The following is a 24,386-nucleotide window of genomic DNA, read 5'->3' as shown; positions in this document are numbered from 1 at the left end:
GGTCAATTCCTTCAGACCAGTTCTGGATCTATCATTATTGAATCGTTATGTTAGGATACCAACATTCAAGATGGTTACTGTAGGACTATCCTGCCTTTTGTTTAGCAAGGGCATTATATGTCTACAATAGATTTACAGGATGTGTATCTGCATATTCCGATTCATCCAGATCACTTTTAGTGTCTGAGATTCTCTTTTTAGACAAGCATTACCAGTTTTGTGGCTCTACCGTTTGGCCTAGCCTCAGTTCCAAGAATTTTTTTCAAAGGTTCTCGGTGCCCTTCTTTCTGTAATCAGAGAATAGGGTTTTGGTATTTCCTTATTTGGACGATATCTTGGTACTTGCTCAGTCTTCTCATTTTCGTAGAATCTCATACGAATCGACTTGTGTTGTTTCTTCAAGTTCATGGTTGGAGGATCAATTTACCAATCAGTTCATTGATTCCTCAGACAAGGGTAACCTTTTTAGGTTTCTAGATAAATTCAGTGTCTATGACTCTGTCCTTGTCAGACAAGAGAAGTTTAACATTGATATCAGCTTGTCAAAACCTTCAGTCACAATCATTCCCTTTGGTAGCCTTATGCATGGAAATGTTGGGTCTTAGGACTGCCGCATCAGATGCGATCTCCTTTGCTCGTTTTCACATGCGACCTCTTCAGCTCTGTATGCTGAACCAATGGTGCAGGGATTACTCAAAGATATCTCAATTAATATCTTTAAACCGATTTTACGACACTCTCTGACATGGTGGACAGATCACCATCGTTTAGTTCAGGGGGCTTCTTTGTTCTTCCGACCTGGACTATAATCTCAACAGATGCTAGTTTTACAGGTTGGGGAGCTGTGTGGGGGTATCTGACGGCACAAGGGGTTTGGGAATCTCAGGAGGTGAGATTTCCGATCAATATTTTGGAACTCCGTGCAATTTTCAGAGCTCTTCAGTCTTGGCCTCTTCCGAAGAGAGAGTTGTTCATTTGTTTTCAGATTAGACAATGTCACAACTGTGGCATACATCAATCATCAAGGACTCACAGTCCTCTGGCTATGAAAGAAGTATCTCGAATTTTGGTTTGGGCGGAATCCAGCTCCTGTCTAATCTCTGCGGTTTATATCCCAGGTATGGACAATTGGAAAGCGGATTATCTCAGTCGCCAAACGTTGCATCCGGGCGAATGGTCTCTTCACCCAGAGGTATTTCTTCAGATTGTTCAAATGGGGGAACTTCCAGAAATAGATCTGATGGCTTCTCATCTAAACAAGAAACTTCCCAGGTATCTGTCCAGATCCCGGGATCCTCAGGCGGAGGCAGTGGATGCATTTTCACTTCCTTGGAAGTATCATCCTGCCTATATCTTTCCGCCTCTAGTTCTTCTTCCAAGAGTAATCTCCAAGATTCTGAAGGAATGCTCGTTTGTTCTGCTGGTAGCTCCGGCATGGCCTCACAGGTTTTGGTATGCGGATCTTGTCCGGATGGCCTCTTGCCAACCGTGGACTCTTCCGTTAAGACCAGACCTTTTGTCTCAAGGTCCTTTTTTCCATCAGGATCTGAAATCCTTAAATTTAAAGGTATGGAGATTGAACGCTTGATTCTTGGTCAAAGAGGTTTCTCTGACTCTGTGATTAATACTATGTTACAGGCTCGTAAATCTGTATCCAGAGAGATATATTATAGAGTCTGGAAGACTTATATTTCTTGGTGTCTTTCTCATCATTTTTCTTGGCATTCTTTTAGAATACCGAGAATATTACAATTTCTTCAGGATGGTTTAGATAAGGGTTTGTCCGCAAGTTCCTTGAAAGGTCAAATCTCTGCTCTTTCTGTTCTTTTTCACAGAAAGATTGCTATTCTTCCTGATATTCATTGTTTTGTACAAGCTTTGGTTCGTATAAAGCCTGTCATTAAGTCAATTTCTCCTCCTTGGAGTTTGAATTTGGTTCTGGGGGCTCTTCAAGCTCCTCCATTTGAACCTATGCATTCATTGGATATTAAATTACTTTCTTGGAAAGTTTTGTTCCTTTTGGCCATCTCTTCTGCCAGAAGAGTTTCTGAATTATCTGCTCTTTCTTGTGAGTCTCCTTTTCTGATTTTTCATCAGGATAAGGCGGTGTTGCGAACTTCTTTTGAATTTTTACCTAAGTTGTGAATTCCAACAACATTAGTAGAGACATTGTGGTTCTTTCATTATGTCCTAATCCTAAGAATTCTAAGGAGAAATCGTTGCATTCTTTGGATGTTATTAGAGCTTTGAAATATTATGTTGAAGCTACTAAGTCTTTCCGAAAGACTTCTGGTTTATTTGTTATCTTTTCCGGTTTTAGAAAGGCCAGAAAACTTCTGCCATTTCTTTGGCATCTTGGTTGAAATCTTTATTTCATCTTGCCTATATTGAGTTGGGTAAGACTCCGCCTCATAGGATTACAGCTCATTCTACTAGGTCAGTTTCTACTTCCTGGGCGTTTAGGAATGAAGCTTCGGTTGATCAGATTTGCAAAGTGGCAACTTGGTTCTCTTTGCATACTTTTACCAAATTCTACCATTTTGTTGTATTTTCTTCTTCTGAAGCAGTTTTTGGTAGAAAAGTACTTCAGGCAGCGGTTTCAGTTTGAATCTTCTGCTTATGTTTTTCATTAAACTTTATTTTGGGTGTGGATTATTTTCAGCAGGAATTGGCTGTCTTTATTTTATCCCTCCCTCTCTAGTGACTCTTGTGTGGAAAGATCCACATCTTGGGTAGTCATTATCCCATACGTCACTAGCTCATGGACTCTTGCTAATTACATGAAAGAAAACATAATTTATGTAAGAACTTACCTGATAAATTCATTTCTTTCATATTAGCAAGAGTCCATGAGGCCCGCCCTTTTTTGTGGTGGTTATGATTTTTTTGTATAAAGCACAATTATTCCAATTCCTTATTTTATATGCTTTCGCACTTTTTTCTTATCACCCCACTTCTTGGCTATTCGTTAAACTGAATTGTGGGTGTGGTGAGGGGTGTATTTATAGGCATTTTAAGGTTTGGGAAACTTTGCCCCTCCTGGTGGGAATGTGTGTCCCATACGTCACTAGCTCATGGACTCTTGCTAATATGAAAGAAATGAATTTATCAGGTAAGTTCTTACATAAATTATGTTTTTTTTTTCAAAATTTTACAAATTTGATACTTTTGCTTCTTCGGAGGCTATATTTGGGAGAGAGGTTTTACGGGCAGTGGTTCCTTCCATTTAAGTTCCTGCCTTGTCCCTCCCTTCATCCGTGTACTTTAGCTTTGGTATTGGTATCCCACAAGTAATGGATGATCCGTGGACTGGATACACCTTACAAGAGAAAACACAATTTATGCTTACCTGATAAATTTATTTCTTTCATGTAATTAGCAAGAGTCCATGAGCTAGTGACGTATGGGATATACATTCCTACCAGGAGGAGCAAAGTTTCCCAAACCTCAAAATGCCTATAAATACACCCCTCACCACACCCACAATTCAGTTTTACAAACTTTGCCTCCGATGGAGGTGGTGAAGTAAGTTTGTGCTAGATTCTACGTTGATATGCGCTTCGCAGCAAGTTGGAGCCCGGTTTTCCTCTCAGCGTGCAGTGAATGTCAGAGGGATGTGAGGAGAGTATTGCCTATTTGAATGCAGTGATCTCCTTCTACGGGGTCTATTTCATAGGTTCTCTGTTATCGGTCGTAGAGATTCATCTCTTACCTCCCTTTTCAGATTGACGATATACTCTTATATATACCATTACCTCTGCTGATTCTCGTTTCAGTACTGGTTTGGCTATCTGCTATATGTAGATGAGTGTCCTGGGGTAAGTAAGTCTTATTTTCTGTGACACTCCAAGCTATGGTTGGGCACTTTATTTATAAAGTTCTAAATATATGTATTCAAACATTTATTTGCCTTGACTCAGAATGTTCAACTTTCCTTATTTTCAGACAGTCAGTTTCATATTTGGGATAATGCATTTTAAATTAACATTTTTCTTACCTTAAAATTTGACTTTTTCCCTGTGGGCTGTTAGGCTCGCGGGGGCTGAAAATGCTTCATTTTATTGCGTCATTCTTGGCGCGGACTTTTTTGGCGCAAAAAATTCTATTTCCGTTTCCGGCGTCATACGTGTCGCCGGAAGTTGCGTCATTTTTTGACGTTATTTTGCGCCAAAAATGTCGGCGTTCCGGATGTGGCGTCATTTTTGGCGCCAAAAAGCATTTAGGCGCCAAATAATGTGGGCGTCTTATTTGGCGCGAAAAAATATGGGCGTCGCTTTTGTCTCCACATTATTTAAGTCTCATTTTTTATTGCTTCTGGTTTTGCTAAGTGTATCTGCTGTAAACTTTTGGTAGCTATTCCTCCAGCTGTTGTTTGTATTGATTGTCATGACAAACTTGTTAAAGCAGATAATATTTCCTTTAGTAAAGTACCATTGCCTGTTGCAGTTCCTTCAACATCTAAGGTGCAGAATGTTCCTGATAATATAAGAGATTTTGTTTCTGAATCCATAAAGAAGGCTATGTCTGTTATTTCTCCTTCTAGTAAACGTAAAAAATCTTTTAAAACTTCTCTCCCTACAGATGAATTTTTAAATGAACAACATCATTCTGATTCTGATGATTCCTCTGGTTCAGAGGATTCTGTCTCAGAGGTTGATGCTGATAAATCTTCGTATTTATTTAAAATGGAATTTATTCGTTCTTTACTTAAAGAAGTACTAATTGCTTTAGAAATAGAGGATTCTGGTCCTCTTGATACTAATTCTAAACGTTTAGATAAGGTATTTAAAGCTCCTGTGGTTATTCCAGAAGTTTTTCCTGTTCCTAATGCTATTTCTGCAGTAATTTCCAAAGAATGGGATAATTTGGGTAATTCATTTACTCCTTCTAAACGTTTTAAGCAATTATATCCTGTGCCGTCTGACAGATTAGAATTTTGGGACAAGATCCCTAAAGTTGATGGGGCTATTTCTACCCTTGCTAAACGTACTACTATTCCTACGTCAGATGGTACTTCGTTTAAGGATCCTCTAGATAGGAAAATTGAATCCTTTCTAAGAAAAGCTTATCTGTGTTCAGGTAATCTTCTTAGACCTGCTATATCTTTGGCTGATGTTGCTGCAGCTTCAACTTTTTGGTTGGAAACTTTAGCGCAACAAGTAACACATCGTGATTCTCATGATATTATTATTCTTCTTCAGCATGCTAATAATTTTATCTGTGATGCCATTTTTGATATTATCAGAGTTGATGTCAGGTTTATGTCTCTAGCTATTTTAGCTAGAAGAGCTTTATGGCTTAAAACTTGGAATGCTGATATGGCTTCTAAATCAACTTTACTTTCCATTTCTTTCCAGGGTAACAAATTATTTGGTTCTCAGTTGGATTCCATTATTTCAACTGTTACTGGTGGGAAAGGAACTTTTTTACCACAGGATAAAAAATCTAAAGGTAAAAACAGGGCTAATAATCGTTTTCGTTCCTTTCGTTTCAACAAAGAACAAAAGCCTGATCCTTCATCCTCAGGAGCAGTTTCAGTTTGGAGACCATCTCCAGTCTGGAATAAATCCAAGCCAGCTAGAAAGGCAAAGCCTGCTTCTAAGTCCACATGAAGGTGCGGCCCTCATTCCAGCTCAGCTGGTAGGGGGCAGGTTACGTTTTTTCAAGGAAATTTGGATCAATTCTGTTCACAATCTTTGGATTCAGAGCATTGTTTCAGAAGGGTACAGAATTGGTTTCAAGTTGAGACCTCCTGCAAAGAGATTTTTTCTTTCCCGTGTCCCAGTAAATCCAGTAAAAGCTCAAGCATTTCTGAAATGTGTTTCAGATCTAGAGTTGACTGGAGTAATTATGCCAGTTCCAGTTCCGGAACAGGGGATGGGGTTTTATTCAAATCTCTTCATTGTACCAAAGAAGGAGAATTCTTTCAGACCAGTTCTGGATCTAAAAATATTGAATCATTATGTAAGGATACCAACATTCAAGATGGTAACTGTAAGGACTATCTTACCTTTTGTTCAGCAAGGGAATTATATGTCCACAATAGATTTACAGGATGCATATCTGCATATTCCGATTCATCCAGATCATTATCAGTTCCTGAGATTCTCGTTTCTGGACAAGCATTACCAATTTGTGGCTCTGCCGTTTGGCCTAGCTACAGCTCCAAGAATTTTTACAAAGGTTCTCGGTGCCCTGCTGTCTGTAATCAGAGAACAGGGTATTGTGGTATTTCCTTATTTGGACGATATCTTGGTACTTGCTCAGTCTTTACATTTAGCAGAATCTCATACGAATCAACTTGTGTTGTTTCTTCAAGATCATGGTTGGAGGATCAATTTACCAAAAATTTCTTTGATTCCTCAGACAAGGGTAACTTTTCTGGGTTTCCAGATGGATTCAGTGTCCATGACTCTGTCTTTAACAGACAAGAGACGTCTAAAGTTGATTGCAGCTTGTCGAAACCTTCAGTCACAATCATTCCCTTCGGTAGCCTTATGCATGGAAATTCTAGGTCTTATGACTGCTGCATCGGACGCGATCCCCTTTGCTCGTTTTCACATGCGACCTCTTCAGCTCTGTATGCTGAAGCAATGGTGCAAGGATTACACGAAGATATCTCAATTAATATCTTTAAAACCGATTGTTCGACACTCTCTAACATGGTGGACAGATCACCATCGTTTAATTCAGGGGGCTTCTTTTGTGCTTCCGACTTGGACTGTAATTTCAACAGATGCAAGTCTCACAGGTTGGGGAGCTGTGTGGGGATCTCTGACGGCACAAGGAGTTTGGGAATCTCAGGAGGTGAGATTACCGATCAATATTTTGGAACTCCGTGCAATTTTCAGAGCTCTTCAGTTTTGGCCTCTTCTGAAGAGAGAATCGTTCATTTGTTTTCAGACAGACAATGTCACAACTGTGGCATACATCAATCATCAAGGAGGGACTCACAGTCCTCTGGCTATGAAAGAAGTATCTCGAATTTTGGTTTGGGCGGAATCCAGCTCCTGTCTAATCTCTGCGGTTCATATCCCAGGTGTAGACAATTGGGAAGCGGATTATCTCAGTCGCCAAACGTTGCATCCGGGCGAATGGTCTCTTCACCCAGAGGTATTTCTTCAGATTGTTCAAATGTGGGAACTTCCAGAAATAGATCTGATGGCGTCCCATCTAAACAAGAAACTTCCCAGGTATCTGTCCAGATCCCGGGATCCTCAGGCGGAGGCAGTGGATGCGTTATCTCTTCCTTGGAAGTATCATCCTGCCTATATCTTTCCACCTCTAGTTCTTCTTCCAAGAGTAATCTCCAAGATTCTGAAGGAATGCTCGTTTGTTCTGCTGGTAGCTCCGGCATGGCCTCACAGGTTTTGGTATGCGGATCTTGTCCGGATGGCCTCTTGCCGACCGTGGACTCTTCCGTTAAGACCAGACCTTCTGTCACAAGGTCCTTTTTTCCATCAGGATCTGAAATCCTTAAATTTAAAGGTATGGAGATTGAACGCTTGATTCTTGGTCAAAGAGGTTTCTCTGACTCTGTGATTAATACTATGTTACAGGCTCATAAATCTGTATCTCGAGAGATATATTATAGAGTCTGGAAGACTTATATTTCTTGGTGTCTTTCTCATCATTTTTCCTGGCATTCTTTTAGAATACCGAGAATTTTACAGTTTCTTCAGGATGGTTTAGATAAGGGTTTGTCCGCAAGTTCTTTGAAAGGACAAATCTCTGCTCTTTCTGTTCTTTTTCACAGAAAGATTGCTATTCTTCCTGATATTCATTGTTTTGTACAAGCTTTGGTTTGTATAAAACCTGTCATTAAGTCAATTTCTCCTCCTTGGAGTTTGAATTTGGTTCTGGGAGCTCTTCAAGCTCCTCCGTTTGAACCTATGCATTCATTGGACATTAAATTACTTTCTTGGAAAGTTTTGTTCCTTTTGGCCATCTCTTCTGCCAGAAGAGTTTCTGAATTATCTGCTCTTTCTTGTGAGTCTCCTTTTCTGATTTTTCATCAGGATAAGGCGGTGTTGCGAACTTCTTTTGAATTTTTACCTAAAGTTGTGAATTCCAACAACATTAGTAGAGAAATTGTGGTTCCTTCATTATGTCCTAATCCTAAGAATTCTAAGGAGAAATCGTTGCATTCTTTGGATGTTGTTAGAGCTTTGAAATATTATGTTGAAGCTACGAAATCTTTTCGTAAGACTTCTAGTCTATTTGTTATCTTTTCCGGTTCTATAAAGGCCAGAAAGCTTCTGCCATTTCTTTGGCATCTTGGTTGAAATCTTTAATTCATCTTGCCTATGTTGAGTCGGGTAAAACTCCGCCTCAGAGAATTACAGCTCATTCTACTAGGTCAGTTTCTACTTCCTGGGCGTTTAGGAATGAAGCTTCGGTTGACCAGATCTGCAAAGATTATTTTTGGGTGTGGATTATTTTCAGCAGGGATTGGCTGTCTTTATTTTATCCCTCCCTCTCTAGTGACTCTTGTGTGGAAAGATCCACATCTTGGGTAGTCATTATCCCATACGTCACTAGCTCATGGACTCTTGCTAATTACATGAAAGAAAACATAATTTATGTAAGAACTTACCTGATAAATTCATTTCTTTCATATTAGCAAGAGTCCATGAGGCCCGCCCTTTTTTTGTGGTGGTTATGATTTTGTATAAAGCACAATTATTCCAATTCCTTATTTTATATGCTTTCGCACTTTTTTATCACCCCACTTCTTGGCTATTCGTTAAACTGAATTGTGGGTGTGGTGAGGGGTGTATTTATAGGCATTTTGAGGTTTGGGAAACTTTGCCCCTCCTGGTAGGAATGTATATCCCATACGTCACTAGCTCATGGACTCTTGCTAATATGAAAGAAATGAATTTATCAGGTAAGTTCTTACATAAATTATGTTTTCTCTTGTGGTGTATCCAGTCCACGGCCCGCCCTGTCATTTTAAGGCAAGTAATTTTTAAATTTAAACTACAGTAACCACTGCACCCTATGGTTCCTCCTTTCTCGGCTTGTTTTCGGTCGAATGACTGGCTATGACAGTTAGGGGAGGAGCTATATTACAGCTCTGCTGTGGGTGTCCTCTTGCAACTTCCTGTTGGGATTGAGAATATCCCACAAGTAATGGATGATCCGTGGACTGGATACACCACAAGAGAAATAAATTCATCAGGTAAGCATAAATTGTGTTTTTTAATGCGAATAAGGCGGTTCTTAATACTAAGCTGGGATTTCTTCCTAAGGTAGGGTCGGATCACAATATTAATCAGGAAATTGTCGTTCCTCCTTTTTGTTCCAATACTCCTTCCCAGAAGGAACGTCTTTTGCATAACCTGGATGTTCTCTAAAATTTTACCTTCAAGCAACTTAAGATATTTGGCAATCCTACTGCCCTGTTCGTTGTTTTCTCTGATAAGCGTAAGGGTCAGAAGACCACTTCTACTCTTTCGCTCTGGTTGAGAAATGTTATCCGGTTAGCTTATGAGACAGCTGAACAGCAGCCTCCTGAGAGAATTACGGCTCATTCCACGAGGGCTATCTCCTCTTAATGGGCTTTCAAACATGAAACTTCTGTGGAGCAAATTTGCAAGGTGGCAAATTGGTCTTCTTTGCATACCTTTTCTAAATTCTACAAATTTGATACTTTTGCCTCGGCTGAGGCTTCCTATGGGAGAAAAGTTCTTCAAGCGGTGGTGCCTTCTGTATAGGTCTGGCTGTCTTGTTCTTCCTCCCATTTTCATTCATTGCTTGGGTATTGGTTCTCACTAGTAATTAGAATGAAGTCGTGGACTCTCCATGCCATAGGAAAGAAAACAAAATTGATGCTTACCTGATACATTTATTTATTTCTGGGCATAGAGAGTCCACGACCCGCCTTTGTATACATTTAAGACGGTTACATTTTTGGTATAAACCTCAGGCACCTCTATACCTTTGTGTTATCTTCTTTTTTCCGTTTCCCTTCGGCCGAATGACTGGGGGTTATGGGCAAGGGAAGTGACACTTAACAGCTTTGCTGGGGTGCACTTTGCCTCCTCCTGCTGGCCAGGAGGTGAATATCCCAATAGAAATTGGAATGAAGTCGTGGACTCTCCATGCCCGGAAAGAAAGATATTTATCAGGTAAGCATGAATTTAGTTTTTTCTTTAACTCATCCAAGCATACATTTTAGAGTCTGGCTGATCACTTCCACAACCTCCATATTTTCTGTGGAAGTATAGGGAGGAAACCAGGAAACCCCTGTCTTTATAAAAATGTTTTGCTAGTATTTAAAAACCAAAAAAAAACAAAAACCTTTTATAGCAGTTTGGTGTGTTTTATAAGCTTCTTACTTAGCACAAAAATACATTGTTATTGCAGCCTTTTGTACATATTTGTATTGTTGCTGTTTATCCTCAGATTCCATCTGTTTAGAATTTACTGTTGTAGAAATTATCAATAATAATGAGTCTAGTGGTTTGCTTAATTTGTTTGTTTTGCAGAAAAATAATATATAAAACTTCTTTTTTCTTTCTATTTCTTTTAAATTCAGAGGCTGGCAGTGAATTTGCTATGTTTGAAGCTTTGCGTGATACCATCTATTCTGAAGTAGCAACACTAATATCTCAAAATGAAGCTCGTCCTCATTTCCTTATTGAACTCTTCCATGAGCTGCAGTTGCTAAATACAGACTACCTAAGACAAAAAGCTTTGTTTTCACTTCAGGTAAAAACAAATCAAAAGTTTTTTTTCCCTCCATTTTCGTTTGCTGTTGTATTTTTTATTTTTTTTTATTTTTAAATGAAGAATGAAAAATGTTAACTTTCACAATGTAAAATGTACCCTGCTCTTAAACTGACAGCACTAAATTCACCACTTTTGGTTCACACATTATACTGAGCATGACCTGAAAACCAGTACAGCTATATTTTAACTATCTCTTAAAGGGACAGTCTATACCAGAATTTTAATTGTTTTAAAAGATAGCTGATCCCTTTATTATCCATTCCCCAGTTTTGCATAACCAACACGGTTATATTAATATACTTTTTACCTTGTAATCTAAGCCTTTGCAGACTGCCCCCTTATTTCAGTTCTTTTGAAAGACTTGCATTTAGCCAATCAGTGCCCTCTCATTTGTATCTTCACGGGCATGGTCAAAATGTTATCTTTATGGCACACATAAACTAACGCCCTCTAGCTGTGAAAAACTGCCAAATGCATTGAAATAAGGGACGACCTTCAAGGGCTTAGAAATTAGAAGCAAAGAATACCAAGAAAACAAAGCAAATTTGATGATAAAAGTGAATTGGAGAGCTTTTTAAAATTGCATTTCCTATCAAAGTTTAATTTCTCTTGTTAAGTGTATCCAGTCCATGGATCATCCATTACTTGTGGGATATATTCCCTTCCCAACAGGAAGTTGCAAGAGGATCACCCACAGCAGAGCTGCTATATAGCTCCTCCCCTCACATGTCATATCCAGTCATTCTCTTGCAACCCTCAACATAGATGGAGGTCGTGAGAGGACTGTGGTGTTTTATACTTAATTATTTCTTCAATCAAAAGTTTGTTATTTTTAAATGGCACCGGAGTGTGCTGTTTTTTTCTCAGGCAGTATTTGGAAGAAGAATCTGCCTGCGTTTTCTATGATCTTAGCAGAAGTAACTAAGATCCACTGGCTGTTCTCACACATTCTGAGGAGTGGGGTAACTTCAGAAAGGGAATGGCGTGCGGGGTCTCCTGCAACTAAGGTATGTGCAGTAAAATATTTTTCTAAGGAATGGAATTGACTAAGAAAATGCTGCTGATACCGAAGTAATGTAAGTAAAGCCTTAAATGCAGTGAAAGCGACTGATATCAGGCTTATTAATGTATGTGCAGTAAAATAATTTTCTAAGGAATGGAATTTGACTAATAAAATGCTGCTAATACTGAAGTAATGTAGTAAAGCCTTAAATGCAGTGGAAGCGACTGGTATCAGGCTTATCAATAGAGATACATACTCTTTAAAAAAGATGTTTTAAAACGTTTGCTGGCATGTTTAATCGTTTTTTAAGGTACATTGGTGATAAAACTTATTGGGGCATAATTTTTCCACATGGCTAACTTAATTTCTGCATAGAAACAGTTAACTGAGGCTTCCCACTGTTGTAATAATGAGTGGGAGGGGCCTATTTTAGCGCTTTTTTTGCGCAGTAAAAATTCAGACTCAGTCTTCCTGCTTCTTCCTGCATGATCCAGGACGTCTCTAGAGGGCTCAAGGGACTTCAAAAGTCATTTTGAGGGAGGTAATCAGTCACAGCAGACCTGTGACAGTGTGTTTGACTGTGTTAAAAATGGTTTTATTTTCCCTATTGATTATCCGGTTTGGGTATTAAGGGGTTAATCATCCATTTGCAAGTGGGTGCAATGCTCTGCTAGCTTAATACATTTACTGTGAAATGTTGGTTGGTATAACTGAGTTGGTTCATTGTTATTTCAACTTGAGACAGGTTTTGTGCTTCTTAAAGGCGCAGTAGCGTTTTTTATATTGCTTGTAAACTGATTTTAAAGTGTTTTCCAAGCTTGCTAGTCTCATTGCTAGTCTGTTTAAACATGTCTGACACAGATGAATCTGTTTGTTCATTATGTTTGAAGGCCAGTGTGGAGCCCCATAGGAATATGTGTACTAAATGTATTGATTTCACTTTAAATAATAAAGGTCAGTCTTTATCTATAAAAGAATTATCACCAGACGACGAGGGGGAAGTTATGCCGACTAACTCTCCTCACGTGTCAGTACCTTCGCCTCCCGCTCAGGGGGCGCGTGCTAATATGGCGCCAAGTACATCAGAGACGACCATAGCAATTATTTTACAGGACATGGCTACAATCATGAATAATACCCTGTCAGAAGTATTATCTAGATTGCCAGAATTGAGAGGCAAGCGCGATAGCTCTGGGATTAGGAGAGATGCAGAGCGCGCTGGTGCTGTAAGAGCCATGTCTGATACTGCGTCACAGTTTGCAGAACATGAGGACGGAGAGCTTCATTCTGTGGGTGACGGATCTGATCCGGGGAAACCTGATTCAGAGATCTCTAATTTTAAATTTAAGCTTGAGAACCTCCGTGTAGGTTTTAGCTGCTCTGAATGACTGTAACACAGTTGCAATTCCAGAGAAATTGTGTAGGCTGGATAGATACTATGCGGTACCGGTGTGTACTGACGTTTTTCCTATACCTAAAAGGCTTACAGAAATTATTAGCAAGGAGTGGGATAGACCCGGTGTGCCCTTTTCCCCACCTCCTATATTTAGGAAAATGTTTCCAATAGACGCCACTACACGGGACTTATGGCAGACGGTCCCTAAGGTGGAGGGAGCAGTTTCTACTTTAGCTAAGCGTACCACTATCCCGGTGGAGGATAGTTGTGCTTTTTCGGATCCAATGGATAAAAAATTAGAACGTTACCTTAAGAAAATGTTTGTTCAACAAGGTTTTATCTTGCAGCCCCTTGCATGCATTGCGCCTGTCACTGCTGCTGCGGCATTCTGGTTTGAGTCTCTGGAAGAGGCCATTCACACAGCTCCATTGGATGAAATTATGGGCAAGCTTAAATCACTTAAGCTAGCTAATGCATTTGTTTCTGATGCCATTGTACATTTGACTAAACTAACGGCTAAGAACTCCGGATTCGCCATCCAGGCGCGGAGAACGCTATGGCTTAAATCCTGGTCAGCTGACGTGACATCTAAATTACTTAATATTCCTTTCAAGGGGCAGACCTTATTCGGGCCCGGCTTGAAAGAAATTATTGCTGACATTACTGGAGGTAAGGGTCATACCCTTCCTCAGGACAGGGCCAAATCAAAGGCCAAACAGTCTAATTTTCGTGCCTTTCGAAATTTCAAGGCAGGAGCAGCATCAACTTCCTCCGCTTCAAAACAGGAAGGAACTGTTGCTCGTTACAGACAGCCCTGGAAAACTAACCAGTCCTGGAACAAGGGCAAGCAGGCCAGAAAACCTACTACTGCCCCCAAGACAGCATGAAGGAACGGCCCCCTATCCGGAAACGGATCTAGTGGGGGGCAGACTTTCTCTCTTCGCCCAGGCGTGGGCAAGAGATGTCCAGGATCCCTGGGCGTTGGAGATCATATCTCAGGGATATCTTCTGGACTTCAAAGATTCTCCTCCTCGAGGGAGATTCCATCTATCAAGGTTATCAGAAAATCAGATAAAGAAAGAGGCATTCCTACGCTGTGTACAAGAACTCCTAGTAATGGGGGTGATCCACCCTGTTCCGCGGACGGAACAAGGGCAGGGATTTTACTCAAATCTGTTTGTGGTTCCCAAGAAAGAGGGAACCTTCAGACCAATCTTGGACCTAAAGATCTTAAACAAATTCCTAAGAGTTCCATCATTCAAAATGGAAACTATTCGAACCATCCTACCCATGATCCAAGAGGGTCAGTACATGACCACAGTGGACTTAAAGGATGCCTACCTTCACATACCGATTCACAAAGATCATTATCGGTACCTGAGATTTGCCTTTCTAGACAGGCATTACCAATTTGAAGCTCTTCCCTTCGGGTTTGCTTCAGCCCCGAGAATCTTTACAAAGGTTCTGGGCTCACTTCTGGCGGTCCTATGACCGCGAGGCATAGCGGTGGCTCCGTGTCTAGACGACATCCTGATACAGGCGTCAAGCTTTCAAGTTGCCAAGTCTCATACAGAGATAGTTCTGGCATTTCTGAGGTTGCACGGGTGGAAAGTGAACGAGGAAAAGAGTTCTCTATCCCCACTCACAAGAGTCTCCTTCTTAGGGACTCTTATAGATTCTGTAGAAATGAAAATTTACCTGACGGAGTCCAGGTTATCAAAACTTCTAAATGCTTGCCGTGTTCTTCACTCCATTCCGCGCCCTTCGGTAGCTCAGTGTATGGAGGTAATCGGCTTAATGGTAGCGGCAATGGACATAGTGCCATTTGCGCGCCTTCATCTCAGACCGCTGCAATTATGCATTCTGAGTCAGTGGAATGGGGATTACACAGATTTGTCCCCTCTGCTAAATCTGGATCAAGAGACCAGAGATTCTCTTCTCTGGTGGTTGTCTCGGGTACACCTGTCCAAGGGTATGACCTTTCGCAGGCCAGATTGGACAATTGTAACAACAGATGCCAGCCTTCTAGGTTGGGGTGCAGTCTGGAATTCCCTTGAAGGCACAGGGATCGTGGACTCAGGAGGAGAAACTCCTTCCAATAAATATTCTGGAGTTAAGAGCGATATTCAATGCTCTTCTGGCTTGGCCTCAGTTAGCAACACTGAGGTTCATCAGATTTCAGTCGGACAACATCACGACTGTGGCTTACATCAACCATCAAGGGGGAACCAGGAGTTCCCTAGCGATGTTAGAAGTCTCAAATATAATTCGCTGGGCAGAGTACCACTCTTGCCACCTGTCAGCAATCCATATCCCAGGCGTGGAGAACTGGGAGGCGGATTTTCTAAGTCGTCAGACTTTCCATCCGGGGGAGTGGGAACTCCATCCGGAGGTGTTTGCTCAGTTGATTCATCTTTGGGGCAAACCAGAGTTGGATCTCATGACGTCTCGCCAGAACGCCAAGCTTCCTTGTTACGGATCCAGGTCCAGGGACCCAGAAGCGACACTGATAGATGCTCTAGCAGCGCCTTGGTTCTTCAACCTGGCTTATGTGTTTCCACCGTTTCCTCTGCTCCCTCGACTGATTGCCAAAATCAAACAGGAGAGAGCATCGGTGATTCTGATAGCACCTGCGTGGCCACCCAGGACTTGGTATGCAGACCTAGTGGACATGTCATCCTTTCCACCATGGACTCTGCCTCTAAGACAGGACCTTCTGATACAAGGTCCTTTCAATCATCCAAATCTAATTTCTCTGAGACTGACTGCATGGAGATTGAACGCTTGATTCTATCAAAGCGTGGCTTTTCCGAGTCAGTCATTGATACTTTAATACAGGCACGAAAGCCTGTTACCAGGAAAATCTACCACAAGATATGGAGTAAATATCTTTATTGGTGTGAATCCAAGAATTACTCATGGAGTAAGGTTAGGATTCCTAGAATATTGTCTTTTCTCCAAGAGGGCTTGGACAAAGGATTATCAGCTAGTTCCTTAAAGGGACAGATTTCTGCTCAGTCTATTCTTTTGCACAAGCGTCTGGCAGAGGTTCCAGACGTCCAGGCATTTTGCCAGGCTTTGGTTAGAATTAAGCCTGTGTTTAAACCTGTTGCTCCCCCGTGGAGCTTAAACTTGGTTCTTAAAGTTCTTCAAGGAGTTCCGTTGGAACCCCTTCATTCCATTGATATTAAACTTTTATCTTGGAAAGTTCTGTTTTTGATGGCTATTTCCTCGGCTCGGAGAGTCTCTGAGCTATCTGCCTTACAATGTGATTCTCCTTATCTGATTTTTCATGCAGATAAGGTAGTCCTGCGTACCAAACCTGGGTTTTTACCTAAGGTGGTTTCTAACAAGAATATCAATCAAGAGATTGTTGTTCCATCATTGTGTCCTAATCCTTCTTCAAAGAAGGAACGTCTCTTACATAATCTGGACGTAGTCCGTGCCTTGAAGTTTTACTTACAAGCTACTAAAGATTTTCGTCAAACATCTACCCTGTTTGTCGTTTACTCTGGACAGAGGAGAGGTCAAAAATCTTCGGCAACCTCTCTTTCCTTTTGGCTTCGGAGCATAATACGCCTAGCCTATGAGACTGCTGGATAGCAGCCCCCTGAAAGGATTGCAGCTCATTCTACTAGAGCTGTGGCTTCCACCTGGGCCTTTATAAATGAGGCCTCTGTTGAACAGATTTGCAAGGCCGCGACTTGGTCTTCGCTTCACACTTTTTCCAAATTTTACAAATGTGATACTTTTGCTTCTTCGGAGGCTGTTTTTGGGAGAAAGGTTCTTCAGGCAATGGTTCCTTACGCTTAATCCTGCCTTGTCCCTCCCATCATCCGTGTACTTTAGCTTTGGTATTGGTATCCCATAAGTAATGGATGATCCGTGTACTGGATACACTTAACAAGAGAAAACATAATTTATGCTTACCTGATAAATTTATTTCTCTTGTAGTGTATCCAGTCCACGGCTCGCCCTGTCCTTTTAAGGCAGGTCTAAATTTTAATTAAACTACAGTCACCACTGCACCCTATGGTTTCTCCTTTCTCTGTTTGTTTTCGGTCGAATGACTGGATATGACAGTTAGGGGAGGAGCTATGTAGCAGCTCTGCTGTGGGTGATCCTCTTGCAACTTCCTTTTGGGAAGGATAATATCCCATAAGTAATGGATGATCCGTGGACTGGATACACTACAAGAGAAATAAATTTATCAGGTAAGCATAAATTATGTTTTTCTCTTCTTTTTTTTCCCTTTCTTGTTCAGGACATTGTGACCAGACGTATCACTGAAAACAGTCAAAAGAGAGAAAAATCTACCAAGGTTGGAGAATTGGCTGGCTGGATGGCATCTAACTCAGAATTTACCCCAAGTGAAAGTCTTGCAACAACAGATGACGTAGGTTCACCCATTTCCTTTTCTTTAATTCCCTTTTCTTAATTTAAATACATTGTGTACGTAATATTTTTTGTTATATGTGTGATGTTTTGTACACTCCTTTCTTAGACCCTATAGTGAAAATTAGCTGTTTCTTTTCTATGGCATGCAGAGTCCACAAATTCATTCTAATTACTAGTAGGATATTCAAATCCTGTCCAGCAGGAGGAGGCAAAGAGCACCCCAGTAGAGCTGTTAAAAGGGATACTGACCCCAATGGTTCATATAGATCATGCAATTTTAAGCAACTTTCTAATTTACTCCTATTATCAATTTTCTCTTGTAAGCTGTATCCAGTCCACGGGTTCATCCATTACTTGTGGGATATTCTCCTTCCCAACAGGAAGTTGCAAGAGGACACCCACAGCAGAGCTGTCTATATAGCTCCTCCCCTAACCCCCACCCCCAGTCATTCTCTTGCAACTCTCGACAAGATAGGAAGTATCAAGAGATATGTGGTGACTTAGTGTAGTGTTACCTTCAATCAAGAGTTTGTTATTTTAAACGGTACCGGCGTTGTACTGTTTTTCTCTCAGGCAGAAATTAGAAGAAGAATTCTGCCTGGAGGTTGATGATCTTAGCGGTTTATAACTAAGGTCCATTGCTGTTCTCACACATAACTGAAGAGTATGGGAAAACTTCAGTTGTGGGAACGGTCTGCAGATTATTTGCTTTGTGGTGTGTTCAGTATTTTTATTTCTAGAGAAATGAATAAGTTCTAGAAAATGCTGACAGAGCCTTGTGTATTTGAGGTAAGCTAGATGCAGTGATTTAACAACGACTGGGATCATGCTTACAAAACAGGGTAATACTCATGTTAATACTCATATTACTTAGTGACAAAACGTTTACATGTTTCATAAATAGGACGTTTTTTCTCTGAGGGAGATAAGTCTTTATTTGGGGCCTAGTTTCCACATGGCTAGTCAGATACTCCTAGGAGTATTTTCTTAAGGCCCTCTGACATCCAGTACATGGTGGGAGGGGCCTATTTTAGCGCTCTAGATGCGCAATTTCCTTCAGACTGAGACATCCAGCTTCCCTAGAGGAGTCCTCTGGCATCTGAGGACCATTATAAAGGGTTTATTTCTTCTCTAAATCGTATTTGAGGGCAGGTAGGAGCCTCAGCAGAGCTGTGGCAAGGTGCTCAACTGTCTTTTACCGGTGGTTGACGTTTTTTAAATCCGGTTTGGGGGCTAAGGGGTTAATCATCCATTTGCAAGTGGGTGCAATGTTGCTTTAGTCCCTTACACACACTGTAAAAATTTCTAAGACTTTACTATATTTTTACACTGTTTTGCAGTTTAAGTGCTAGTTTTTTTCTCTTAAAGGCACAGTAACGTTTTTGTTTAATTGCTGTTTCACCTTTATTAAAGTGTTTTCCAAGCTTACTTGTCTCATTACTAGCCTGTTAAACATGTCTGACATAGAGGAAACTCCTTGTTCAATATGTTTGGAAGCCATTGTGGAACCCCCTCTTAGAAAGTGTACCAAATGTACTGAAATTTCTGTAAACTTTAAAGACCATATTATGGCGCTTAAAGATTTATCTCCAGAGGATTCTCTGACTGAAAAAAGGGAAATCATGCCATCTAGCTCTCCCCATGTGTCAGAACCTATAACTCCCGTTCAAGTGACGCCAAGTACATCTAGCGCGTCTAATTCTTTTACCTTACAGGACATGGCGGCAGTTATGAATGCTACCCTCTCAGAGGTATTGTCCAAACTGCCAGGGTTACAAGGAAAGCGAGACAGCTCTGGGGCTAGAACTAATACAGACCTTTCTGACGCTTTAATACCTGTGTCCGATATACCCTCACAATACTCAGAAGCCGAGGCAGGTGAGCTTCTATCTGTGGGTGACATTTCAGATTCAGGGATGGCGTTGCTTCAGTCTGATTCTGAAATGACAGCGTTTAAATTTAAGCTCGAACACCTCCGCTTATTGCTTAGGGAGGTTTTAGCGACTCTGGACGACTATGAACCTATTGTAGTTCCAGAGAAATTGTGTAAGATGGACAAATACTTTGCAGTGCCTGTTTGCACTGATGTTTTTCCAGTCCCTAAGAAGTTTTCAGAAATTATTACTAAGGAATGGGATAGACCAGTTGTGCCGTTCTCTCCCCCTCCTGCTTTTAAAAAGATGTTTCCCATAGATGCCGCCATATGGGACTCGTGGCAGACGGTCCCTAAGGTGGAGGGAGCAGTCTCTACCCTAGCTAAGCGTACAACTATCCCCGTCGAGGACAGTTGTGCTTTCCTAGATCCTATGGATAAAAAAATTGGAGGGTCTCCTTAAGAAAATTTTTATACATCAAGGTTTTATTCTCCAGCCTCTTGCATGCATTGCCCCAGTTACTGCTGCAGCGGCTTTTTGGTTCGAGTATCTTGAGGAGGCTCTACAGGTGGAGACCCTGTTAGATGATATTTTAGACAGGATTAAAGCTCTTAAATTAGCTAATTCCTTTATTTCTGACGCCGTTTTTCATTTAACCAAGCTAACGGCTAAGAATTCAGGTTTTGCCATTCTGGCGCATAGGGCTTAAGTCCTGGTCAGCAGACGTTACTTCAAAGTCTAAGCTTCTTAACATCCCCTTCAAGGGACAGACCCTATTCGGGCCTGGTCTGAAGGAGATCATTTCTGATATTACTGGAGGAAAAGGTCACGCCCTTCCTCAGGATAGGTCCAATAAGTTAAGGACCAAACAGAATAATTTTCGTTCCTTTCGAAGCTTCAAGAGTGGCGCAGCTTCAGCTTCCTCTAATACAAAACAAGAGGGAAATTTCGCCCAGTCCAAACCAGTCTGGAGACGTAACCAGGTTTGGAACAAGGGGAAGCAGGCCAAAAAAACCTGCTGCTGCCTCTAAGACAGCATGAAGGAGTAGCCCCCGATCCGGGACCGGATCTAGTAGGGGGCAGACTTTCTCTCTTCGCTCAGGCAAGAGACGTCCAGGATCCCTGGACACTAGAGATTGTTTCCCAGGGATATCTTCTGGAATTCAAAGGTTCATCTCCAAAGGGGAGATTTCACCTCTCACAACTATCTGCAAACCCGATAAAGAGAGAGGCATTCTTACGTTGCGTTCAAGACCTACTGGTTATGGGAGTGATCCACCCAGTTCCAAGGGAGGAACAGGGGCAGGGTTTCTATTCATATCTGTTTATAGTTCCCAAAAAAGAGGGAACGTTCAGACCAATCTTGGATCTCAAGATCCTAAACAAATTTCTCAGGGTCCCATCTTTCAAGATGTAGACAATCCGAACCATCCTCCCTATGATCCAGGAGGGTCAATATATGACTACCGTGGACTTAAAGGATGCTTATCTCCACATTCCGATTCACAGAGATCATCATCAGTTCCTCAGGTTCGCCTTCCTAGACAGGCATTACTAGTTTGTGGCTCTTCCCTTCGGATTAGCCACAGCGCCAAGAATCTTTACGAAGGTTCTAGGATCTCTACTGGCGGTTCTAAGGCCGCGGGGCATAGCGGTGGCTCCTTACCTAGGCGACATCCTGATCCAGGCGTCGACTTTTCATTTTTTTTTTTTCTTTATTATTGTATTTCAACAGACTTATAAGATTTCATACAATTTCAGAGGAAACAACATAAAAAAGGGCAAAGCAAATAATTAGAAACCCAGCAATGGTATACATTTCATATCTTGATGTGCCCCAAAAAAAGAAAAACCAAGAAACAAAGGAAAAACAATAAAAAAAGAATAAACCCCTTCTATAAAAATTTAGAGCTTTCAACCTCTGTTGATCTTAACATATGGTTTCAATCCGATACTCCTCGAACTTCATCATTAATTGTTGAAATACATTTCTTTCATGTAATTAGCAAGAGTCCATGAGCTAGTGACGTATGGGATATACATTCCTACCAGGAGGGGCAAAGTTTCCCAAACCTCAAAATGCCTATAAATACACCCCTCACCACACCCACAATTCAGTTTTACAAACTTTGCCTCCGATGGAGGTGGTGAAGTAAGTTTGTGCTAGATTCTACGTTGATATGCGCTCCGCAGCAAGTTGGAGCCCGGTTTTCCTCTCAGCGTGCAGTGAATGTCAGAGGGATGTGAGGAGAGTATTGCCTATTTGAATGCAGTGATCTCCTTCTAAGGGGTCTATTTCATAGGTTCTCTGTTATCGGTCGTAGAGATTCATCTCTTACCTCCCTTTTCAGATCGACGATATACTCTTATATATACCATTACCTCTGCTGATTCTCGTTTCAGTACTGGTTTGGCTATCTGCTATATGTAGATGAGTGTCCTGGGGTAAGTAAGTCTTATTTTCTGTGACACTCCTAGCTATGGTTGGGCACTTTGTTTATAAAGTTCTAAATATATGTATTCAAACATTTATTTGCCTTGACTCAGAATGTTCAACTTTCCTTATTTTTCAGACAGTCAGTTTCATATTTGGGATAATGCATTTCAATTTAACATTTTTCTTACCTTAAAATTTGACTTTTTCCCTGTGGGCTGTTAGGCTCGCGGGGGCTGAAAATGATTCATTTTATTGCGTCATTCTTGGCGCTGACTTTTTTGGCGCAAAAATTCTATTTCCGTTTCCGGCGTCATACGTGTCGCCGGAAGTTGCGTCATTTTTTGACGTTATTTTGCGCCAAAAATGTCGGCGTTCCAGATGTCGCGTCATTTTTGGCGCCAAAAAGCATTTAGGCACCAAATAATGTGGGCGTCTTATTTGGCGCGAAAAAATATGGGCGTCACTTTTGTCTCCACATTATTTAAGTCTCATTTTTTATTGCTTCTGGTTGCTAGAAGCTTGTTCTTTGGCATTTTTTCCCATTCCTGAAACTGTCATTTAAGGAATTTGATCAATTTTGCTTTATATATATGTTGTTTTTTCTCTTACATATTGCAAGATGTCTCACGTTGCATCTGAGTCAGAAGATACTACAGGAAAATCGCTGTCAAGTGCTGAATCTACCAAAGCTAAGTGTATCTGCTGTAAACTTTTGGTAGCTATTCCTCCAGCTGTTGTTTGTATTGATTGTCATGACAAACTTGTTAAAGCAGATAATATTTCCTTTAGTAAAGTACCATTGCCTGTTGCAGTTCCTTCAACATCTAAGGTGCAGAATGTTCCTGATAATATAAGAGATTTTGTTTCTGAATCCATAAAGAAGGCTATGTCTGTTATTTCTCCTTCTAGTAAACGTAAAAAATCTTTTAAAACTTCTCTCCCTACAGATGAATTTTTAAATGAACATCATCATTCTGATTCTGATGATTCCTCTGGTTCAGAGGATTCTGTCTCAGAGGTTGATGCTGATAAATCTTCATATTTATTTAAAATGGAATTTATTCGTTCTTTACTTAAAGAAGTACTAATTGCTTTAGAAATAGAGGATTCTGGTCCTCTTGATACTAATTCTAAACGTTTAGATAAGGTATTTATAGCTCCTGTGGTTATTCCAGAAGTTTTTCCTGTTCCTAATGCTATTTCTGCAGTAATTTCCAAAGAATGGGATAATTTGGGTAATTCATTTACTCCTTCTAAACGTTTTAAGCAATTATATCCTGTGCCGTCTGACAGATTAGAATTTTGGGACAAGATCCCTAAAGTTGATGGGGCTATTTCTACCCTTGCTAAACGTACTACTATTCCTACGTCAGATGGTACTTCGTTTAAGGATCCTCTAGATAGGAAAATTGAGTCCTTTCTAAGAAAAGCTTATCTGTGTTCAGGTAATCTTCTTAGACCTGCTATATCTTTGGCTGATGTTGCTGCAGCTTCAACTTTTTGGTTGGAAACTTTAGCGCAACAAGTAACACATCGTGATTCTCATGATATTATTATTCTTCTTCAGCATGCTAATAATTTTATCTGTGATGCCATTTTTGATATTATCAGAGTTGATGTCAGGTTTATGTCTCTAGCTATTTTAGCTAGAAGAGCTTTATGGCTTAAAACTTGGAATGCTGATATGGCTTCTAAATCAACTTTACTTTCCATTTCTTTCCAGGGTAACAAATTATTTGGTTATCAGTTGGATTCCATTATTTCAACTGTTACTGGTGGGAAAGGAACTTTTTTACCACAGGATAAAAAATCTAAAGGTAAAAACAGGGCTAATAATCGTTTTCGTTCCTTTCGTTTCAACAAAGAACAAAAGCCTGATCCTTCATCCTCAGGAGCAGTTTCAGTTTGGAGACCATCTCCAGTCTGGAATAAATCCAAGCCAGCTAGAAAGGCAAAGCCTGCTTCTAAGTCCACATGAAGGTGCGGCCCTCATTCCAGCTCAGCTGGTAGGGGGCAGGTTACGTTTTTTCAAGGAAATTTGGATCAATTCTGTTCACAATCTTTGGATTCAGAGCATTGTTTCAGAAGGGTACAGAATTGGTTTCAAGTTGAGACCTCCTGCAAAGAGATTTTTTCTTTCCCGTGTCCCAGTAAATCCAGTAAAAGCTCAAGCATTTCTGAAATGTGTTTCAGATCTAGAGTTGACTGGAGTAATTGTTCCAGTTCCGGAACAGGGGATGGGGTTTTATTCAAATCTCTTCATTGTACCAAAGAAGGAGAATTCTTTCAGACCAGTTCTGGATCTAAAAATATTGAATCGTTATGTAAGGATACCAACGTTCAAGATGGTAACTGTAAGGACTATCTTACCTTTTGTTCAGCAAGGGAATTATATGTCCACAATAGATTTACAGGATGCATATCTGCATATTCCGATTCATCCAGATCATTATCAGTTCCTGAGATTCTCGTTTCTGGACAAGCATTACCAGTTTGTGGCTCTGCCGTTTGGCCTAGCTACAGCTCCAAGAATTTTTACAA

At 40.7% G+C, this 24,386-nt stretch overlaps 1 protein-coding gene across 1 annotated transcript in view; it reads left to right on the top strand.

Moving 5' to 3' along the window:
* Positions 1–24,386, top strand: part of PCM1 (pericentriolar material 1) — a 1,063,655-nt gene that overhangs the window by 817,008 nt on the left and 222,261 nt on the right. The window contains exons 16-17 of the mRNA XM_053700258.1: positions 10,544–10,716; positions 17,401–17,532. Coding sequence (XP_053556233.1) covers positions 10,544–10,716; positions 17,401–17,532 — 305 coding nt within the window. The remainder of the gene's footprint in view (positions 1–10,543; positions 10,717–17,400; positions 17,533–24,386) is intronic.

Source organism: Bombina bombina, chromosome 2 (genome assembly GCF_027579735.1).
Source record: "Bombina bombina isolate aBomBom1 chromosome 2, aBomBom1.pri, whole genome shotgun sequence".
In the NCBI taxonomy this organism is placed as follows: Eukaryota; Metazoa; Chordata; class Amphibia; order Anura; family Bombinatoridae; genus Bombina; species Bombina bombina.
The sequence above is the reverse complement of the archived record's forward strand: the minus strand, read 5'-3'. Positions and strand labels throughout refer to the sequence as shown.